The sequence below is a fragment of the Orcinus orca genome, chromosome 19 (genome assembly GCF_937001465.1).
Source record: "Orcinus orca chromosome 19, mOrcOrc1.1, whole genome shotgun sequence".
Classification (NCBI taxonomy): Eukaryota; Metazoa; Chordata; class Mammalia; order Artiodactyla; family Delphinidae; genus Orcinus; species Orcinus orca.
Window position 1 is genome coordinate 44,362,297 of NC_064577.1, and position 20,932 is coordinate 44,383,228.

At 50.7% G+C, this 20,932-nt stretch overlaps 2 protein-coding genes across 2 annotated transcripts; both read right to left on the minus strand.

The window, feature by feature from the left end:
* Window positions 1–7,039: 7,039 nt before the first annotated feature.
* HOXB1 (homeobox B1) lies at window positions 7,040–8,471 on the minus strand. Its single transcript, XM_004282672.1, has 2 exons — window positions 7,899–8,471; window positions 7,040–7,462 (listed from the first exon to the last, which is right to left on the minus strand). Exons 1-2 carry the CDS (start codon window positions 8,464–8,466, stop codon window positions 7,134–7,136), a joined length of 897 nt encoding a protein of 298 aa, XP_004282720.1. The 5' UTR covers window positions 8,467–8,471; the 3' UTR covers window positions 7,040–7,133.
* Window positions 8,472–17,782: 9,311 nt separating this feature from the next.
* On the minus strand, window positions 17,783–20,047 carry HOXB2 (homeobox B2). The gene is made up of 2 exons (XM_004282671.4): window positions 19,653–20,047; window positions 17,783–18,886 (listed from the first exon to the last, which is right to left on the minus strand). Exons 1-2 carry the CDS (start codon window positions 20,029–20,031, stop codon window positions 18,204–18,206), a joined length of 1,062 nt encoding a protein of 353 aa, XP_004282719.1. The 5' UTR covers window positions 20,032–20,047; the 3' UTR covers window positions 17,783–18,203.
* Between the last annotated feature and the right edge of the window lie 885 nt (window positions 20,048–20,932).

The following is a 20,932-nucleotide window of genomic DNA, read 5'->3' on the forward strand; positions in this document are numbered from 1 at the left end:
GAACAGGAGGTGGAGGTGACTTTTCCTTTTCCTTGACACTTTTCCCTTCCCTTTTCTTGCTTTAAATCAGGTTTCCTGTTCTGTGATCAGGATCCACGTGTGTAGGTCTATGGTGCGAGTGTGCAAGAGGATGTCATCAATTCCCAACAATTTCCAAAAATGGTAACTGACCACACGAGAATGGGTGATCTTCTCAAGCGTTCTGAGAAACTTCCAACAAGTGACCATCCTTGCCCTCGACTTCCATTAAGCATTAAAAGTAACGCTTCCCCTTGCTGTCCCCTTTCAGACCCAAACGAACCTAAGTGAATTCACTTTATTGGGCCTAGAAGGGGAAGACTTCCCAAAGGTTTTTAGAAACGGAAAACTTGGTCCATTGGCGTATAAAGGACACTGCACCCTGTGGGGCTGCATTGGGTGATGGAGAGGAGAAAGGAAGGCTGGTCTGCAGCGGCTGCACCTGCCTGGATCTCTCAACAGAAGGGTTGGCTTCTCTGTCTATTTTCTACCAACATTTCTACCAATCTAAACATCCAGCTGGGCCTTCAAATCCTTTACATTTCTAAAGTTGAGTCTTTTCTTCAGTTTATGCTTGCTAAAGTAAAGGAAGTTCAAACAAAACAAACAAACAAAAACTCTATGGGTGAACCCTCCTGGGGAGCAGACTCGCCCTGAAGCTATAAAAGAAACTCTGTCATTTGCCTGAGATAAATACCTTTAACGAATGAAGGGAGAGTCAGAGAATAAGAAGATGCCTCCCAAGTCCCATTCCATCACTTGTCCTACTTTCATTATTTTCATATGAATACACTGATCAGGTAACACTCTTGGACTAATCAAATGTCTAAAACTGATGTCATTTCAGAAGACCATTTTGGGGGGGGGTGACTGGCTTCTAGCCAAGAGAAATTTGCTTCAATGTTCACTTGTCCAACAAATATTTACTGAGCATCTACTACATGCCAGGCATTGTTCAAGGCACTAGAAATGCAGCAATGAACAAAACAGAAATCTCAGCCTTCATGGATCTTATATCCTAGAAAGTTAGGAGGTTAGAGACTATTTTTCGTATATGGTTGCTGAGAACATGCGTGTCACTTCTTTATCATATTAGCCCTTTAGTGTCTTTGGAAAGGGAGTCCAAACTATTACAAGTTTACCAAATTTCTCTCCCATTAGACATAGTTTATGACACTAATAACATGCAGATATGCGGCCCTTTGCAGTCCTGGATGATGTTCCCAACCTGACAGTCCCATTTTAGCCAATCTCCCTACACCCCTTCCCCAAAAACCACAATCATTTCCTGAGTCGTCTCTCCTCTAGGAGGCTCAGGCACTGGTCCAGCAAGAGTGGAGAGACCAGGGCATGACCCCACGACCAGGACCCTTCCCCCGCCCTTTGGCCTCAGCAATCCCCTGGACAGGCAGCTCCTCCAGGGCTGGGGGTTGGGGGGCTGTAAGCCATTTCAGGGCTGAACTCTCCATGAACCAGGAAGGGAAGGGGGTGGGGGCTGCAGAGCAGAGCCAGCAGGAGCTGGCTGGGAGGCAAGGCTTCTGGGCAAACCTCTCCGGCTGAGTAAATACTGAGCTGCCTCATCTCCAAGGTGGGGTAGAAACGGAGCTGTCAGGCCAGAGTAAACTGAAGGGAGCTCCGGGCCTCTAAGGAGCAGAGGGCGCATGCGTTTTGGGGCATCCTCCCTCCTAGGTTCTCCCTTCAGGCAGAAAGGGCTACAGGGGTCAGAATTGCCTGGACCCAGGCCAGTGATCTTGAGAGGATGGAGGAAATTGACTGGGGTGGGGGGAGAAACAGTCATTTTAATTAGCTCCAACTTGGCCAGTAGACTATGTGGGACATGATGCTTCCCCCATCCCACCCTACCACCCCCCATCCCAGACCAAGTTTAACGTTCTTTCTTACTTACAACTTCTATCATCAGAGGGAAGGATGAGGAAAGCTGCAGTGAGACAATGCAGCTTATATTAAAGACTGGGAAAGCAGGCCCAGAGAGGTTAAGTGATTGATTCAAGGACACACAGGAGGCCCTTGGTAGAGGAAGCTCTGGTCTCCTGACTTCCTACAAAGTTCTTTCTTCTCTGAAGTACCTGATCCACTTATTTCCCGATGAAGAGAATGACAGTGGCCAAGAGGTCCTACTCTGAGCTGCAGTTAATAGCTGCTTGAGCCTATCTGTTCTCCCAGAAATGGGCATTAAATATTTGGCATCTCCAACTCCTGTTCCACCCAGGACCCACTCTGAGGATATAAAGCATTTAGAGAGCCTGGGAAATAGCAAAAGTTAAAGCATCTGGAATATTGTGGTTGAGTCATGTAAAGCAGGCCATGCAAGGAAGTTCTTAGAGCTAGGACTGAGCCATCAGGAAAAAATCTGGTACAACTGCAGGGGGTGCCAACCACATGGACCACAGTGAGAATGTGCTCCCAGAGTTATGCAATGAGACTGTCCTGCCAAAATCATGTCTCATTACGATGCTGCACTTACTATGAACTAGTATTCTGTGGAACTACCCTGAACCTTTTCATTCATAATTATTTTATTCCCTAGCAGCAAATTCCATGGTTACGGTACTAGATGGGTCTGCAGGTACAGTGCTGGAGGATGAAGGCTAGCGAATGTCTGCTTCCGTCACACCAAGGCCAAGAAAAACTCAGTACAAGAAAGTAATAAAAAAATGTCTTGTATGAATATATAAAACAGAAAATCTCTACTGAACACTGCCAGGCAGTGTTTTAAGCATGTCTCATATATCTCACTTATTCAACTTCCCTCGTTTTACATCTGAAGAAATGGAAGCACAGGGAAATTGAATAACTGGCATGAGCTCACTCACCCAGCTGATAAGAGAGGAACCACGTTGAAACCTAAGTTACCCTTCAGAACCCTTGCCCTCCACCACTCTAAATGAGGAACTCAGACTGTCTGCGTTTAGGACTTCTGAGCCTTCCTCCCAATGGAGAAGGGAGGGAGAGTGCAAGAGGCCCAGGACAACTCTCCTCTTGTACAGTTGAGTGGGCTGAGACCTGATGGTAAGGAAAGGGTCTCAGCCAGACCCACCTGGGTGTTCTCAGCTGCTAAGAAGGGAATCCCCTCTACCTGTCCTTAGCCCCAGAACCTGTCTCTAGTATCATATACCTATCAGGGATCAAACAAGATATGAATGTGGGAAGTGAAGAGTGTGTGTGTACCTCAAAGGGTCAAGATGTGCCCTGGAATCAATGAGGGACTGTAGGTAGGGGAGAAGACATGTCCCCTTTAATAATGATAAGTATTATTATAGCTCATATTTATTTATTAGAGACTGCTCTCGAATATTTTACACATATAAACTTATTTATTAACATCCACCCTATGAAATAAGTATGATTATGATGCCCATTTTGGAGAAAATGGCCACAAGGCTGTGAGAGGCAGGGCTGGAAGGATTTGAACCCACATATCTTGGCCTTCCTCTCAGTTTCATCTGGATCTGCATGCTCCCGGTCATCTGGAGATGCCCCCAGCCTCCCCATCTCCACCCTCTTCTACTCCCCACCCCACCAACTCCCTTCCAGCAGCCCAGTGGTATTGCTGCAAAGAATGTTCATAACAAAGAAACCCACATTAAAAGTAAGAAGAACTTTAGGGTTTTTTAAATCTTTTTTCCTTGTCTCTCTTGTCCTGGAGATCAAAGGGCTTCACGTTGGGAGAACAAATGCTGAAGAAGAAAGCAAATGAAAGAGGAAAAGTTCACACTTGGGGCTGAGAAACAGATGGTGCAGAGTGTTGGGTAGAGCGGAGGCTCCGTGGTGGAGGAGGGGCCGGGAGATACTCCTCAGAAACCTTGACAAACTTTCAACCCGAGAAGAATTCTCCCCCCACCCCAATAAAGAATCAATGGGGAAAAAAATCTCTATTTTAAGATTTTTATTTTCAAAATAGGAGACTTTTTGGAGATTTGGTAAATGGAGGTGTTGGAGTGGAGGGCTTTAAATCTTGCAGAAAATGTACTTTCAGATCTTCTGGTAAATATGATTCCCTTTGCCCCCTCAGGGGCTGTGAAAAACCCACCTATCTGAAAGGAGTCTAAGAGGGAAGCAGTTTGTCATCTATTCTGGAAAGTTCAACAATGTGTTTTTGTTTGTTTGATTGTTTGTTTGTTTTTACCAACCTCTCCTTTGTCATTTATGATAGAAAATACAGTGACCTTCTGTTTCTGCAAATCAATGCTTTCTGTGTAGACCAGTCTGAGGCCTCAGATAAGTGGGATTTTAGGAGAGCACAAGGTGGGGAAGGGGTTAGGATCAAAGGAGATGGGGGGGCTCAGACGTATTGCAGATTCTTTTGAGCCTGCCCCTCTGTTAACAGAGAATTGATTTGCCCCTCATCCCTCCCTGGGGGAATCTGATAGTTCCTTCTGCTGTGGCCAAAATCCAAATAGACCAGCCTCCCCCAGGACCTGTCAGCCCCAGTCTGAGGTCCAGCTTCACCATCCTTGGGGTCCTGCTCTAACCAAAGCTCCTTCCTCTTCCCTGATTTTCTGCCCACGGGTCCAAAGTTTGCAGGATCCAGAAATATCCCAACCAGAAGGCTCTACCAGCTTACACTGAATGGCTCCAAGCAAGAGTTTTGTTTCCACAGACACTGCTCTGTCTCCTCTGTCAAGGTGACCCCCTTGGGAAAGCCAACCTTGGTGGCAATTTTAATTAAATGCAGAGAAGCAGTTAATAGATTTTTTTTTTTTTAAGACAAAGGCCAAGGCATCAAGCTCTGGGAAAGCTGAGCTTCCTCTTGCAACACACTTCTCTTCCCCTCCAGCTGGACTGTGCCATTATTGATAACTTGGCCTCTCCTATAATAGCACCAATTTCATTAGGAAGCAAACGCTCGGCTTTTCTTGCACACACTCCTAGTCCTTTTTGCTTCTTGTCTTCCTCTGAAAGGTCGAGAATTCAGTAGATGGGGTGGGGTAAGACGCCCCCCTTGGTCTTGCTGCCCGACCCCAGCTGTCTTGACTACAGGGCATTGGGGGGGGGTCCCCGGAATCAATAAACCGGTCGGGAGCCCGCAGGCCCGCGTCCTCTGGACGGCACTGCAGGGCGAGAGCGCTGGCGGTTAGGCGGCCGTCGCGGCGCTGCCCGAGCCAGGCCCGCCTCCGCCGCCCCCAGCCTCCGCCGACCAAAGGGTTGTCAGTGGGACCCGCCAGGAGACAATAGCTGCCCCCGTGGGCGCGCCGTCGGCTTGTTTGGAAAGCCCGGGGGCGCTTCGAGGTAAAAAGGTCAGCGCGGGACCGGGGTTTACCTCGGCCTCCTTCGCCCACCCCAGGCCCTCGGGACTCCAACCTGCCGCTCCCGCCGCAGCCCTCCCTTCCCCGCCTCCCCCTCGGCCCTTTCGCCTCGCCTCCGCTGCTGTCCAGCGCCGGAGACCCGGGAGTCACCGGGAGCCGGGTGGACGGCACTTCGGAGGCGGGCGGCTGCGGCCAGAGTCTCTCACCCTCCCCGGCTCCCGAGCCCCGAGGTCCCGGTTGGGTGGAAGGACGCCAGGCTGGGAGCGGGAGTGGAGGGGTAACCTGTGTGTCAATCTGAAGTTTATCGAGGGACCTGTCCTCTGACTTTCTCTGAGCAAGACTTGGCGGGGAGGGGGACGATGCACAGCCTCCGCAGCACATATTAATATTTACCGAGGCACACTCTATGCCAGGCCTCGCTCTGGACGTGGGGGACGCAGAAGGGAGAAGGGGTAGTGGGCCCTTTGCCTCCCCCCGAACTTCCTCCTCTTTTCAAACCCTTTTCTGTTCTCTCCAAACAGATCCGTTTTTCTTCTTTCCTGCCTTCCTTTCAGGACCCTCTCTGAACTGTATCCTCCCCACCACCTTTTCCCTCCAGGTCTTCCCACATTCCTCCAACGACCTGAGGGCTGACGGCTGTCAGATCTGGAAACCTAGGGCCCTGTTCTGCTTAGGCCCCACCCAGTAAGTCCTTCTCTTTAACCAGCTGAGCTCTTAAAGCTCAGCTCCTTCCAGCCCAGCCAGCCTGCACCTACTCTTTCCTCATCTCTCCCCCTGGGCTCTTGGAGAGAGCCTCCTTTACCCCTAGGTGGAGGAGTAGAAGAGGCGGGAAGAGGGGAAAACACACTTTATTGAAATGAGGTAGTTGGAAGTACAGAGAGAACCCGATGGCTTGGGGCTCAGGTTTCCAGAAAGAGTGGTACCTCCACTGTCTCCAAGGTTCAGAGAAATGTTTGCTGCTGGTAGGAGCTCTCCCTGCACCTGGGCCTCCCTGGGCTGTGCCAGGGGTCAGGGTGGAGATGAGGAGGGTCCTGGCTTTTCCAGGAGGCAATAAATAGGGGAGGAACTAGTGGGGGCGTGCCTGCGCCTTCCTGGTAGAGGCTTGCTGGGGTCCAGCCTCAAACAAAATTCCAGAAGTCTCCGAAGTACCAAGTTCCAAAACACTTTGGTAGCTTAGAGATGAGGTCGCTGGTGGGAGGGGAGGCAGGTCTCAGAAAACAACCTCTGGAGGCTGCTAGTGCAATACAAATGTGCCAGGTGGGGGTTAATAGGCTTAGATTGGCGGGGGGGGGTGCTTTTTGGTCTGTCACAAGGCAGCTGGTGCTATTGTAAGGTCTGTGGCAACTAGAAAGATTAAGCATTGGTAATATGCCTGCACCCAAACACCTCCCACACAAGAAACCTCAAGGCCTTCTCTCTGTCCTGGGCCTAGAAGGGGGAGTTAGGATAAGAGTGCATGGGGAGAGTCCTCGAAGCTCAAAGGCACTGGACTGAACAAATTGAAGTTGGAAGGGAAAGGAGAATCCAGGAGGTTGGGACTTGCTTCCACCCCGCCCACGTGCTGATCCCCAGATTAAAGGCCGAGGGAAGCCCTTCCCTTCACTCTTGACAGGTTGGGTGTCTCCCATGCCTCTGGTCCTCCTGTAGGGTCCCCAGCCATCAGCACCTTGCCCAGACCGGAGAAAAGGGGTCCCCCATTCCTCCCCAGAGCAGCTGTAAACTGGCGCCCCAGCCTTGGTGAGGATCGCCTGAGTAGTAAAGCCGAGGCCCAGGGTTAGGGAGAGCAGAGGAGAGGGCTGGACGGCGGCGCTCGGGTGCCGCGGAGCCCCGTCGGTTGGGAAGTTTAGTTCAGGAGGTGACGGAGCTGGGCGAAGCTTCCGGGGAGGTGCACGTGGACTGGTCGGAGGCGTCTCCAGCTGCCTCCTTGGGACAGCCTGAAGGGGCTGGGGGCACCCGGCCTCCCTCCCGTTCGCGCTTCTTCTGCTTCATGCGCCGGTTCTGGAACCAAATCTTGACCTGCGTCTCGTTGAGCTCCAGGGTGGCGGCGATCTCCACCCTCCGGGCCCGGCTCAGGTACTTGTTGAAATGGAACTCCTTCTCCAGCTCGGTCAGCTGCCGCGTGGTGAAGTTGGTGCGGAGGCCACCGGGCGCGCCCAGGCCCAGCTCCGACACCTTCGCTAGGGGCGGGGCGAGAGAAAGGCCACGTCAGTTCTCTCACCTCTTTCTCCTTCCCCTCCCCTCCCCCCTGGCCAGCTCCGCACCCCCATTCACCAAGCTGTCCCGCTTCAGCTCTTGAAGCACCACGCACCCCTCCAGGTGACCTGGATCAGCCTCCCCACGCTCCCATCCCCCATCCCTCCGCAGGACACCGGGTCCTGGGCCTGAGCTGGGCACACAGATCCGGAAGTGCGGGTATGTGTGGAGACTTACTCTTAATGGGAACCGGGCACTCACTGGGTGGGGAGACCCCACCTGACCTGAGACCGGGCAGAGTGCTCTTACCTGCCTCTACCCGGCAGCGCAGAGACAGGAACCCAGCCCAGGACACCTCAGTGCAGAAGCAGCAGAGCCGCTCTGAGCCCCAGAGAGGGGGTAGCCACCTCTGAGCCCTACCTGTCTTGGGTGGGTTCCTCTTAACCTTCATCCAGTCAAAGGTCCGGGCTGTGGGGAGGCTGGTTTCTGACGGGCAGGGCGACTCCTTGTCCTCGGAGAGGAGCTCAGCATAGGCCGGTGCAAAGTTCCCTGTCTGCTCGTTCCCGTAAGGGGGCTGCGGCGGAGGGTATGGCCCCGGGCCCGTCCCAGCAGTTCCATAGCCGTCGGACAAGGCCCCTAGCTGGGCCGCATAGCTTGAAGGATGAAAATAGCCTCCATCTCCTTCCGGCTGGCCCAGAGGGTAGTACTGAGAAGGCCCGTAGCTGGGGCTGCAGGCAGTCGGGGCGTACCCCGAGGTCCCGGAGCTGGGGAAGGGCACCCCTAACGCCGAGGGCGGGTGCTGGGCCGGATAGCCTGAGTTCTGCTGGAGCGCGGGGCTGGGCAGCCCCCCACCATAGCGGGTCTCGCCTGCATAGCTGTCAACAGAGGGAGCCGAGCTGGGGGGGAAAGAGGTAGGGGCGCTGTAGGCGCTGGGTGCCCGGTTACAGAGTGGGTACTCTAAGAAGGAGTTCATCCTATTATAGTCCATGCGTCGAGGCCGCAGGAGGGTCGGCCCGTTTGGGGGAGACACCCTCTTGCCCTACAACCTTTCCGCAGTATGTCACAGCGCCGAAGCTTGCATCCATGGCCTAACCCAGCTCGCCTGGGCCAGGGCTCCCCCAGGAAGGGGGTAGGGAGTGGGGGTGGAGGGGCGCATGTGATCTCTCCCAGACCAATGGGCGCAGCGGGCCAGAGTTTGGCAGCCCCAGCGCCAATCCATCACCCCCCGAGCATTAGCATGACAAAGACACTTCAATCACCCGCAGCCCATCCATCTGAGGGTGACGTGGAAGCGTCAAAAACATCTTTCTTCAAAGACTTTTGGAAAGAAGGGACCAGAGGGAGAGGGGGGAAAAGTTAGAGGAATATTCAGGACTTTCCTCCCTTCCCAACCCCCAAGGCCTTCAATAGCCTCCTAGGTTATTAGATTTGGACAAATTCAACCCAGCTGCCCTTCATTCTTCCCACCCCCCCCACCAAGTCTGTAGACCAGGAGATGGGGAATCCAGGCTTCTTTGCCCAGAACTCCCGCTCTGAGTTTCTTTCTCCCAATTTGGGGTGATGGGCTAGGACAGCCGAGTGAGGTATGTTATTTTGGGCCAAATGGATGACTGTGAAGGAAGAGGGTGGAAAAACACCTAAGGGTGTGAGGCAGGGCCTAGAATCTAGAGGAAGAGTTAAGTGAGGGGTGGGAAACTGGCATATCAAGGAGCAAGACAAGATGACAGAAATGTGGAGAGGATGAGAAATGCCCCGCTCCTCTCTCCATCCCTCCACATAACCACTCTCTCCTCATTCACACATGCATTTCTCTCCCTCGGCTTCTTTTTGTATTCTCTCTGTCTCAATCCATCTCTCTGTTCGTCCATCTCTCTCCATATTTATATTCGTTCCCTACCTATCCATCAACTCATTTCTCTGGATGTATTTATCCTCTCTCTAGCCATCCATAGCTGTAGCTGGCTCACTCACTCAGACTCAGATAACCCCCTGTATCTCTCCAGAGATCCACAAGGAGCACAGAGCTAGGTAATGTTTACTTACAGGTGAAGAGGAGGGAATTTTTATTCTCTTTCTGAAGTGATTAAAACTAGCGTAGTGCATTCTTCTGGTTCCTTCCTACCCCACAGCACACACACCCCCAAGCCTCAAATCCATAAATTCAATACCAATTGCATCTTAAAGATGACTCAAGTTTCTGAGGACTTTCTAGAATAGGTCAAAGGAGTTTGCTTAGAGAATGGGAGCTCCGGGCTCAGGAGCGGGGTCTCACGCCTTTCTGCTCCGTGTGTCTGTTGGGTTAGGGCTGGGGGAGGGGAGGAGAACAGGAAGTGGTTCCTTCACTCTATTCAGACACGGATGGAACTGGAAGGGAAGCTCTTAGGTAGAGCCCATTGATTCTCCTCCTCCAGACACCGAGGACAAGAGCTTGGCGCAATCTAACACCCACGCTCATTTGTAACCTGTCAGGGTGTCTGCCTGGCCGGAGGCCTGGGGCCGGGGCTAGGGCAAGTCCAGGAGGGCAAGAGTTCAGGGGAGGATCTCTGTAAACAATTGAGCTGAGGAGAGGAAGGGGAAGCAGGTGGGACAGGTCCAGAGAGGACCCTCAAAACTTCTCAGGTTTCCCTGCCCCAAAAAGGGCAGCGTGAGTACTCATCCCTCTGCAAGGAGGCCCAAAGTTGTCCCTCTCGGTCACTGTGTCGCTCCCTCTTTCTGTTTCCCAGTCCCCTCATTTTGCCTGTCCTCTCCTACTTTGTGTCTCTATCACCAGAATCACAGTGCCTTTCTCTTTTCTCAATAACTGTAAGCCTTGCTTAGCCCTCTGCTATGAAAGAGCTTAGAGCATTTCACAGGACCCCTGCCCCCCTCCCTCCTCACGGGTACTCTGCTTCAGACCCTGCCTCAGAGCAGGACAAGTTGGGGGGAGGGGACCAGCTGGCAACTCCTTTAAGAGAGATGCAATGGGGGAGGGTGAGAGAATGTTCAGTGCAAAGGGATGAGGGCGGACAAAGGAAAGGAGAATTGAGGTGGGGGGTGGGGGTGGCCTACAGAGGGATTGAAGAGAAAAGGAGTGTTGAGGTGAGAACAAGATTTCTTTCTATTTCCCCTTTTGTTTGTAGATGCTCCCAACAGTTTCCTCTCACTTTAAGATGTTCTCCACAGAGGCATTTGGAGAAGAGGGAAGTAGGGAACCAGGGTTTCTCTTCAAACCCCAAATCTGCGCTAGGTCTATATCTGACCTGGCTGTCCTGCTTCTGGGAGACTTGAGACTCCACTTTCCACCTTTCCCTCAACCCAGGGAGAACCTCCTCCCCTCATCCCTCGCCCTCCTAATTAAGGGAACAATTTGAGGTCTAAAGGGGGAAGTAAACTCCAAATCAGTTTAATAAAAGAGTAGAAATCATTCTGGGAGTTGGGGAAATGCAGTCTCCCTAGTAACAGCTGAAGTCACCAATAATCTATTATAAAGACTAGAAGGAAGGGGGCGGAGAAAATGTGCCTCAAGTTATATTGTCAAGTGCAGTGGCTGCTTTGGTCTCAGCTCTCCCAATTCACTCTGCTCTCCAATTCATCCCTGAGCCTTGCTACCTTCTCTTGTGTAGCAGAAAGATAAAAACTTTTCAGATTTCCTGGTGGCTCTCCCAGCCCCAGCAGAAAAGACTGGGAGAAAAAGCAACATGGGACCATAGGTTCCCAAGTCTCTTCCTCCTTAAAAGAAACTCCACTGGCCTCTGGCCTGCAGAGAAACCCTATGGAGCCCGGATTCCTTGCTAAGCCCATAGCTGAGTGCAACACAAAACAAACAAACAAACAATGTAATCCACATCTGGAGTAATCTATGGCCTATAGGATTATCTGGTTGACCAAATTAAAGTCACCAGAGATGGTCTGGGTAGACCCAACACCAAAGTGAAATATAGTTGATTTCCTCTTTTCTATAATCTATTTAGACATATAGGAGAGCAAGGAAAACACAGGCATGCTTAGTACTGAAATGATCTTTGAGAGATGCTGACCCCTGTACCACTAAGGCAGGGAGACCATTCTAATCAGAATGGGGAAGTGTTAGAAGTTTGAACCTACTTCTGGCCTTTTCTATGGAGGAAGCTGCTTTAGCCGGGGGTTGGCAGAATCAATCTAACAGTTCTTTCATTAGGCCCTTAAGTGCCTCTCTGCCTGCTCTCCCCAGCCCAGATCTTGAAGACCAAAGTCCAAGATCAAAGATTGGAACTTAAGAATTTAAAAGATATTCAGGATTATAATTTTTTTCTCCATAAGAAATGGTTTCTTGTTGCTGTTTTGGGGGAGGATGCAATCTGAATTCAGTGCTGTTTGTTTTACTACAAGCTCATTAAAATGTCACAAATCTGGCTGAGAACCATAGGCTATGAGTGGTGCATAATGTACTGGGAAGACTATTAGTTTTGGGGCCAGAATACTTGGGTTCAAATCCTTGCTTGGCCATTCCTTAGCATTATGATCCTGGACAAGTTCCCCGGTTTCTCTGAATCTCAGCCTCAGAGAAGAAGAATGGGTTTAATACTGCTTACTTCACTGCATTGTTAGTAGGATTAAAGCAAACAAGAAAATATAAACCATAGAGAACTCTGTAAGTGTATGATATTGGCATTCCATGCACAGTCTGAAATAGTGAGTCAGTCTTCAGTTTTTTAATATAACTAGCATATTAAAATATGGAAATATGTGATAGGGAAATAGCACATGTGCTATGTATTTATGTAACATATCACCATATATTGTACAATATGTACTTTATCATATGCAAATTTCATTGAGAATCAGAAGGCTGGCTCCGTTTAGGCAAAGGATTTTCGTCCAAACTGAAGAGTTTTTTTGAAAAGTAAAGCCTACTATTGTATCATCTGTAACACATCTAAATGATTAAAACCGCAGCAGAAAGATTTCAGGTTGGGTATTAGCCAGAACTTCCTAACCTTCCAAATTTTGGAGAAAAGTTTTCTAGATGTTTTCTCTCTTCCCTTGAAGGGTTTAGCTTAGAAACTGTCCTTCCCAAGGTAGGGGTTGAACCTGACTTCTGTGATGTCAGAATAGGATATAAACTTTCACCTGGAGGGAAAAGTAAGTCAGAGAGTCGGGATGTTTCTAAAAGGAAAGATTAGAGAAACATGAAGAATTGAAATAACTTTCTACTTAATTGGGTCTATCCAGGTATGGTGGTTGCAGCTAAACTACCCACCGTGGAGAACTTACTGAACACCCATCAAGGTGAATTTATATCTGAATGACTGTCCAGACTGTGATTTTTCTGTGGTGGTTGGGAATTAGAGAAGGTTTTAGGAAGGCACTTTTACTGTTGACTCTCCTCAGAGGAGGAAGCAGTTTGTTAGATCTCCTTCAGGCACCAGATATCTGCCTCACCACTGAGTGTGGAGAGGGATGGGGGTGGGGGAGCAGAAGGGCCGAGCTGGGCTGGAGAGGTCAGTGGAGGATTTGGGCCACACCAGCCATAGCAGGTGAAAGGAATGATGTAGGGCCCGAGAGTCTCCTTTCTGCAAACTGAGGACAGGTACTTGATAGACCATATTTCAGGAAGATGTACAGTGGGGCCAGCGAGTGTTTGTCAGAGACCTGGAGGAAAGGTGGGCAGGGGGTTCAGCAGAGCTCTTTAGGGAGACCCAGAATTTGTACCTATGCTCTGATACCCTAGCAACCAGATAAAACCTGACTATAGGGGACTTTTAAAGTCTAGTACACTGGGAATTCCCCGGAGGCCCAGCGGTTAGGACTCCATACTTCTGCTACAGAGGGCAGGGGATCGATCCCTGGTCCTGGTCCAGAAACTAAGATCCCACGTGCCTCGTGGAGTGCCCAAAATAAATAAATAAACATTTTAAAAAATAAATAAAGTCTAATACACCATGGCAAAGAAGTTTGGTGCCTCTTTTTGTATAAAACGTCCTACTCTTTTTCAAACAAGAGTAAACATAACCAAATGCTGGGGAAGGTGGCAGAGAATGAAAGCCAGGGGAAAACTTGGCTAGGACACTTTTTTTGGTTTTGTTTTGTTTTCATTTATTTTTATTTTTTTAATTAACTGTTTTTAAAAAGAAAAGTTTAATTAAAGACCAAGTTTAGTTCAGAAACAATGTTCATCAGGCAATAAATTAAGCACCCTGTGTAGTGGACCGGAAATTCTATTTCTCTGCTGCCTTTACAGGAGTAGCATCACAAAGGTGAAACTGGTAGCATGTGATGCTCAAGTACTTGGTTCACACCTGGCTGAGTGTCGTGTCTCCCGTACCCAGCTCAGGGCACATAGTGGATGCTCATTAAACACCAGGAGGAAGCGACTCTGGGGTCTTGATGGAGGAGTGAGAGTCAGCCTGCACGATCCCGAGACTTAAAAGGGCCGACCCTTGAAATAAAGAACACTGTCTAGCTACAGATGGTTCAGAGCTCCCTGTATGATGCTTATTCTCCTCTCTTAGCCCATCAAAATTTCTTGGTCCTCCTGCTGTGGGAAAATCCAGCATCGCTGAAGTGTTGTCCAAATACTACAAACTGCATCACATTCAATTGAAGAATGTCATTTCTGAAGCCACAGCAAAACTGGTAACACTTTTAACTACTTTATTGGGAATTTTTAGGACACTTCTTAATACTCATATTCATTGAATACCTGGCACCTGGCACACAGCACTACAACCAGTTACATGCTTGTTGAAAAGATTTCTCTCCCTGCTTTTAAACAGTGATCGGGGCATGACTGTTTGTGTAAAGATACAAATTAAAATTTGTTAAAATGGCTGTACCAGATACTTGGGAGGTGGGTTATCCTCAAACATCAACAGTCACCACCTCCATTTAAAAGCACATGATACCAGCCATAATAAATATTTGATACATTGTTTGTGAAGACTAATGAATATACTTTTGGCATATACTGATGCAGAGAACATTAGAGGCATTTAGTTCTTCCATTTATTTTATAGTTGGAGAAACTGAGGTCCGGAAAGGGGAAGGGACTTACCCAGGCATAAGTTAAAAAAAAAAATTAATGACTCATGGTTATCATGATTGCAAATAATTCCTCAATCTAACGGTCTTTTGCTTTCACCATAATATTAATGGGCCATTCTTCTTAAAAGAATGACTCACCAAGAGCAGGGCAGACTGACCAGCAGCTTTCAGGACTGCACTGAAGCCTTCCCACTCCAACCACAGCCAGTTTATAACCAGTCTGTGCTACATACCACTCAAGAGGAGTCCTGCCCCATCAGGATAGGATAAGTGAGTACAGCCACCTGGCACTGCCCTCTAACCTGCCATCACTGGGGGGTCTGCTGCCTTATCTGGGAAACCATCCCCTTCTCCTTCCTTCTCCATAGCCAGCCTGGAAAACTCAGGTTAAAGGGGATGACCCTAGAGATGAAACAAGGAAAAGGAGCTAATTTGGAACACAGGCATCCTGAATCCTGGCCCCTTATGAATCCTGGATTGCCAGGCATTCCTTTGAATTTAAAATTGGTTGGGATAGAAAAGAGGAGTCATTTCCTTTTGGAAATACCTTGCCTCTTTGTTCTGCTCTGGTGGCATCAGAGATGGTGAGTTTCGTGAAACATGGGACAGAAGAAAGAGAGAGAGGCTGTGTGTTGCCTGTGAAAAGAGTTCTAACTCCTCTCTAAGGATCCGTCAAGGGAAATGCTGGATCTCCTGATTCCCTGACTTGGTTGCTTCTCACCCCCAGGACACACAAAGTACCTAGATTTAAACAGGTAGATCGAGCCTTTCGTTGGGCCCTCCACTCACTTTGGCAGGGAGGATCAGGGAATGATGCAGCCTCGGGCAGGAGCTGAAATTCAGTGCCCTTTGGGCCACTGGTTTAGGTTGGGGTAGATTGCAAGGCAGTGGCCAGGTAAAGTGGGTCAAAAATTCTTAAGCATGGGAGGAAGGCAGGAAGAAAGGTGGCATTATGATCCAGCAGTACTTAAACTTTCATGTGCATATAGATTACTTGGGAATCTGCTGAATTGAGATATTGATTCAGAAGATTTGGAGTGGGGCCTAAGATTCTGCACTTCTAACTATCCCACAGATACTGCTGGTGCTGATGGTCCATCAAGTCTCTTAGAGAACCGGAACCTCAGAGGCCCCTGAGTACTGCAGACCAAGCCATGATTCCAGGAGGTGAATTCTCTCCAGCGGAGCAGACCCTGCATTTTTGGCATTGATCAAGGGTGCTCTCCTTTTGACCAAAGAAAGCTGGAAGGTGGGCAATCAGCAAGGTCCTTCTGATATTCTTGCTCTTTGCTACAGCTGAAAGAGCATTTTTAACTAGACCAAATTATCTAGTTTGGCTGTCCACAGAAATCAAAACCCCCGCTGAAATGTCTTTATTTTGTTGGCATAGAGATAGCCATGTGCTGTGATTTTAAAGATGTTAAACACTGTCCATGGGCATATTTTATGGAGGAATAAACACACAGCCCAATGAGATGTATAGTGTAGTTTTAATATATTATATGTTCACTTATTTATGGGGAAAATAAACACACAAGCCAATAAGCTGTGTATTATTACTTTAATATATTGAATTTATTTCATACCTATATATTTTACGAGGGAAAATAAACTAATAAGATACATGATATCATTATTAATAACACATCTAATTGTTCTATATTAATTTATTTATGAAAGAAATAAGTGCAATTTAATGTGACATAACATTATTTAATGCAGGAGATGAATTCTATATTAAGACAGCTTAAGGGATTAAATTCCAGAGGAATAAGATGTGTGTGCTTCCCACACTGAGGAACCAGGTTAAAAAAATATGCAAGGGCCTGTCTAGTCCTATATGTCATGACCTATGTTGGCTCCTGGCTTTTCCTGACAGTTGTTGCCTCTCGGTGCCTGGTACTCCAAGTCCCCGTCCTGCTGGTTCAGGGGAAAGTCTGGGAGGCCTGGGAAATAAACTGCTTTTCAAGAACGGCAGCATCTGCTGGGGAGGTAGCCCTGCGGTGTCTGTTTCTGAGCCCGAGAAATATTAAATAAACCTAAGGAGGATGGATGGCTTTCCAGGGCCCTTTAAATCTCCACGTTCCCCGGAACAAACCAGGAGGCAGATGGGGCGATCGATCCTTGCTTCCCGCTTACCGGGTTTGCAAGAAGCCTGGCAAGGTGCGGTGGGGGGTAGGCGATAGTGTTGAGATGGCAAATGAACTTGTGGGCAAAGACAGGTACGTCTGCATTTGGAGAAAGCTCTGGCCGGGCATCAAATCCCAGAGCGAAGGATCCAAAGTCAGATTCGGCTACGCAGACCCGGGCCAACAAGATCCGTCGTTCGCCCCCTCCCACTCCCACCCCCTCGCGGACTCTCCGTCCATCTCGCGTCCTTAGCATCCGTTGGGCTGATTTTTTTAAACAATACAAAAACCAAAAGGAGGCCCCCTGGCTTCTTTTCTTCACTGGCATCTGGACGATCCGGACAGTCGAAGGTGGGTGCGGGGACGGTCCCCGGGGCTGGCCCCGCGCATCCCGAGGCGGCTGTCATGGCGGCCACAATCTCTTCCCTCGCCCTCCCTGCCGCCCGGCCCCAGCGCCATTTTGAGCATCTTCCTTGCTTTCCTGTCTCCCTCCCGCGTTCCTCGCTCCTCCTTCGCTGCCTGCAGGCCAAGCGCCTCCCAACGCAGCCCGGGCTTCCCGGGGCTTGTCGCCCGGCAGCTCTTCGGACGCTCCTCCCAACTCCAGGTGCCTTAGGGTGACTGAGGGGCCCGAAGAGCATTGGTGCCCGGCCCCCGCTACATTTTCCACCCGGTCTCCTTTCTTGTCCACTTGGAGGTCAGTTACCATCCCTGGGCACAGGCCCTGCTTCCCAAGAAAACTCCCGACCGGACTCCACTACTTGGCCCTGGCCACGACCCCAGGAGTCGGGTCCCCAGGCGTCCTGGGAAAAGCTCCTCCACCCCGCTTGGGGCAGAGGCGAGAAGCCTAGGAAACCCTAGGACCCCTCCCAATCTAGCTGAACCTCTGCGCCTCCCACCGCGACCCCGAAGCCTCTTCTCTTGGCACCCACTTCAGTCGGCAGCGCACCCTCTCCCCCTACCTTTATTTTTAAGCAGAGCCAAAGGCTATCTGTTACGGGGTGGCAACAAACGCCCACTCTCGTCAGAGCTGCGGGCGGCCAAATAGGACCCCTTTTGTACCATCCGGGCTTAGTCGGCCCAGGGCCAGACAAACCTGGCGCTGGTCCTGAGGGAGTGAGGGCCGGCCTAGGGGGTGCGGGGAGGAAAGGGGCTGGGTCCCAACACAAACACTCGTTTTCGTATCATAAAGACATTTATTTAATCTATGAAAATAATGTACAATAAATACTTTTCCCTTTTCCTATTATTAAAGAATTTTAATAAATAATCTACGATCTAAAACTTAAAAAAAAAGAGGAAAATAGGTTCCTCTAGTTCCTTTTAAGAAAGCACCCCCCCGCCCCCGCGCCAGAGTTTAATTATTCCTGAGATTTCGTTGGAAGGACTCTACCAAACGGATTTTTTTCTGTGTGATTTTTAAAAGACGCCCGAGTGCCCAATATTTTAAAGAGAGAAGAAAGGAAGTGGATTAAACGGTAATTCAATAATACCTGAATTTTAGCAAAACACATAAAGAAGTCTACACGGCTTGGGGAGGGGATCCTCGGCAGCCGAGGGGGGCGGGGGTCGAGGGCCGGGAGGAGGAAGCGGGTTATTAGGAGAACTGCAGGTCGATGGCACAGAGGGTGCTGGTGAAGAAGTCCAGCTCTTCTTCGGAAAAGGGAACCGGGCTGTCAAGCGAGCCCTGGAGGCTGGGGGAGAGGCCTCCGGACAGCTGGAGACAGGAGTCGGCCGCGAAGAAGCTGAGGTCGGGCAGGAAAGGTGAATCCTGTCGCTCCGGGAAGACGTCTTCTGGCAACGGCTCCGACCCCAGCCCTCCCGCCCCGCGCAGCGCGCCGCCCGGCCTCCGCGCGCCCGCGTCCTCCACGCGAGCTGCCAAAGGCCGGGGTCCCGAGGCGCTAGGAGGCCCCGGCGCGACCTCGGGCGGGTGACAGCAGGCTTCCCGAACCGCCTGCGAGGCGGTGGGGCGGCCCGGGCTGGCCACGGGCTCCTCGGCGGGCTCGCCGGTGTCCTTCGGCGCGCCGGCGCAGGCTGGCTCCCCGTCGGGCGGCTCTCGGTGCTGTGTCTGCCGCTTGTGCTTCATGCGCCTATTCTGGAACCACACTTTGACCTGCCTCTCGGTGAGGTCCAGCAAGGCCGCTATCTCCACGCGGCGCGGTCGGCACAGGTACTTGTTAAAGTGGAATTCCTTCTCCAGCTCCAGCAGCTGCGTGTTGGTGTAAGCAGTGCGCAGCCTGCGCGCCCCGCCGCCCGCGGCCTCCTGCAGTCCCGGCCCATCTGCAGGGAAAGCGGGCTGGGCGTCAACGCTGGCCGTGTCCTTAGCCCAACCTCGACTTGGTTGAAATAAAAACCACCCCATCAGCCCAAAACAATAGCAGCAGCACCCCCGCCCTTACCGCTTACCAAAGCGGCTCGCTCCCAAGGCTCTGGCCTTCTTTCCCGTCCCTCTCTCGCCTCCAGACTCGGCCCGGGTCAGGGCAAAGCATTCAGAGAGCCGCCCACGAGCCACGCATGGGGTAGGAAGCTGTTCCCTTTCTCCCCGAGAACCTCAGAGCCCCCTCCCAGGTCCTCTGAATGGACCCCTAATTTCGGCACTTTCCAACTCAGCCTGGGGAGAGGGTTCATAAAGAAAGATTGTTCCTCACCTCCTTTCCTCCCTAGCTCCCTAGGTCTCAAATTCTCCCTCTTCTCCTAGAGCTGGGGTAGATGGGACCGAATCTTTTCCTGCCTCCAGATTCGACCCCAGCCAACAACACTCCTCCACACAGATAAAGGTGAACCTCAATCAAATCCCTTTCTTCTAGCAGAAAAAAAATGCTCTTCCCCAACCAGCTTCCAAAATCTGCTGTAGAAAGAAAAAAAAAAAAAAAGTGCAGGCAGCGGCCAGGCCTGAACCCCAGCGGTCTTTTCTGCTTCCTCGTCCCTGGAACCGACGGGGGCAAGGAACCCCAACAGGCTCGCCAGCTTTTCTACCTCCCCCATCGCTCCTTCTGCCCCTTTCTTTCTAGCTGCCCCTCACCCCATCCCTACCGCGCTTACCGACCTGCGGGCGATCCGACCCCGGAGGCCGGGACGGAGGAGGCGGCCGGGGGAGACGTGGCGGATTGGCTGGGTTTCTTGGCGGATTTCTTCTCTTTCATCCAGGGGAACTCAGGAGCCAGGGGGGCAGCGGGGAACGGCGGCGGCGGCAGAGCGGGCCCATCTTCAGCTCGCTTTTGGCTCCCGGGTCTCTGAAGGGTGGAGGCGCCGGGCTGGAGGCTGGGGAAGGTTTGCTCGAAAGGAGGAGGAGGAGGAATTAATGTCGACTCCTTGATTGATGAAGTTTGAAATGTCTCCAAGACAGCGGGGAAGGAAGTCAGACACTCGGCGAGCGATGGCTGGCTGTTTATAAACCCAATCTCCCTCTCAAATTCAAAATTCATGGCTTTCAATGGTGGGGGAGGGGGCCTGCTGGGGGGGCGTCAGGAGGGAGGATCGGAAGGGACCCCCCCTCCTGCCCCCCCCAGGTCTGTGTGATGGAGCGATTTTGGGAGGGGAAGATTTTGCTTTTTTTTTTTTTTAATTTTGGGCCTTTATAATTGTATATTGCTGATAAATACAAGCGTATGGGGACTCTCTCTATTAAACCCAGGACTCCGGCGAAATTGCAGGGAATTCATGGTCACGGGACCGGCCTTGGCCAATCGCTTGTCTGGGCCTGGTGGAAAACAGAGAGCGTTATTTGCTTTAATTGATTCAAAAACTGTAGAGGACCATGACCTGGACACCATGAGCCCCCCAGTCCTACACTCCCTCTCCGCATGACTCACTTTCTCCAGAAAAGCTAAAGGAACCTTTTCCTCATCCCCTTCAGAGGATGGGAGGTTCTGGAATCCCAGGAAACAAGAGAACCTAAGGGAGAAATCGTCCTCTTCTGCAAATATTTTTAATAGAGTAAATTAAAGCTTTCTTTTCAAGGCCAGCAGCATTCTCTTCCCCTCCCCTCCCCCCAAAAGGAAGCTGAGTGAGGATCTCAATGTGAGAGGAAGAGGTAGTAAAAAGAGGCTTTCGCCTTTGGGAAAGGTCGGTGTTACCCTGCAGTAAGGAAGAGATTTGCAAGCATCAGCAGCGCTATCCCCAACCCACCCCCCAAAACAACAGATAAATCTTGGGAAATCGACAAGCACTCCTAGGCTGACACAGAGGGGTGAGAGAGATAGTGAGGGGCCCTTTTGCACCTCTGGCCTACATAGCTGTGTGGTCTCAGTTGCCTTCTCTGCCCAGCGTTTGCAGCACTACCCCTGCCCCTATGTCTACCTGCCTCCTCACCTGGAGGCATCTGCA

Coding starts and splice junctions, on each gene's coding strand:
- HOXB1 (XM_004282672.1), bottom strand. CDS start 8,466: ATGGACTATAATAGGATGAACTCCTTCTTAGAGTACCCACTCTGTAAC. Junction 7,463..7,898: donor GAGGAACCCACCCAAGACAG/GTAGGGCTCAGA, acceptor CCCCGCCCCTAG/CGAAGGTGTCGGAGCTGGGC.
- HOXB2 (XM_004282671.4), bottom strand. CDS start 20,031: ATGAATTTTGAATTTGAGAGGGAGATTGGGTTTATAAACAGCCAGCCA. Junction 18,887..19,652: donor CGGGGTCGGATCGCCCGCAG/GTCGGTAAGCGC, acceptor CTTTCCCTGCAG/ATGGGCCGGGACTGCAGGAG.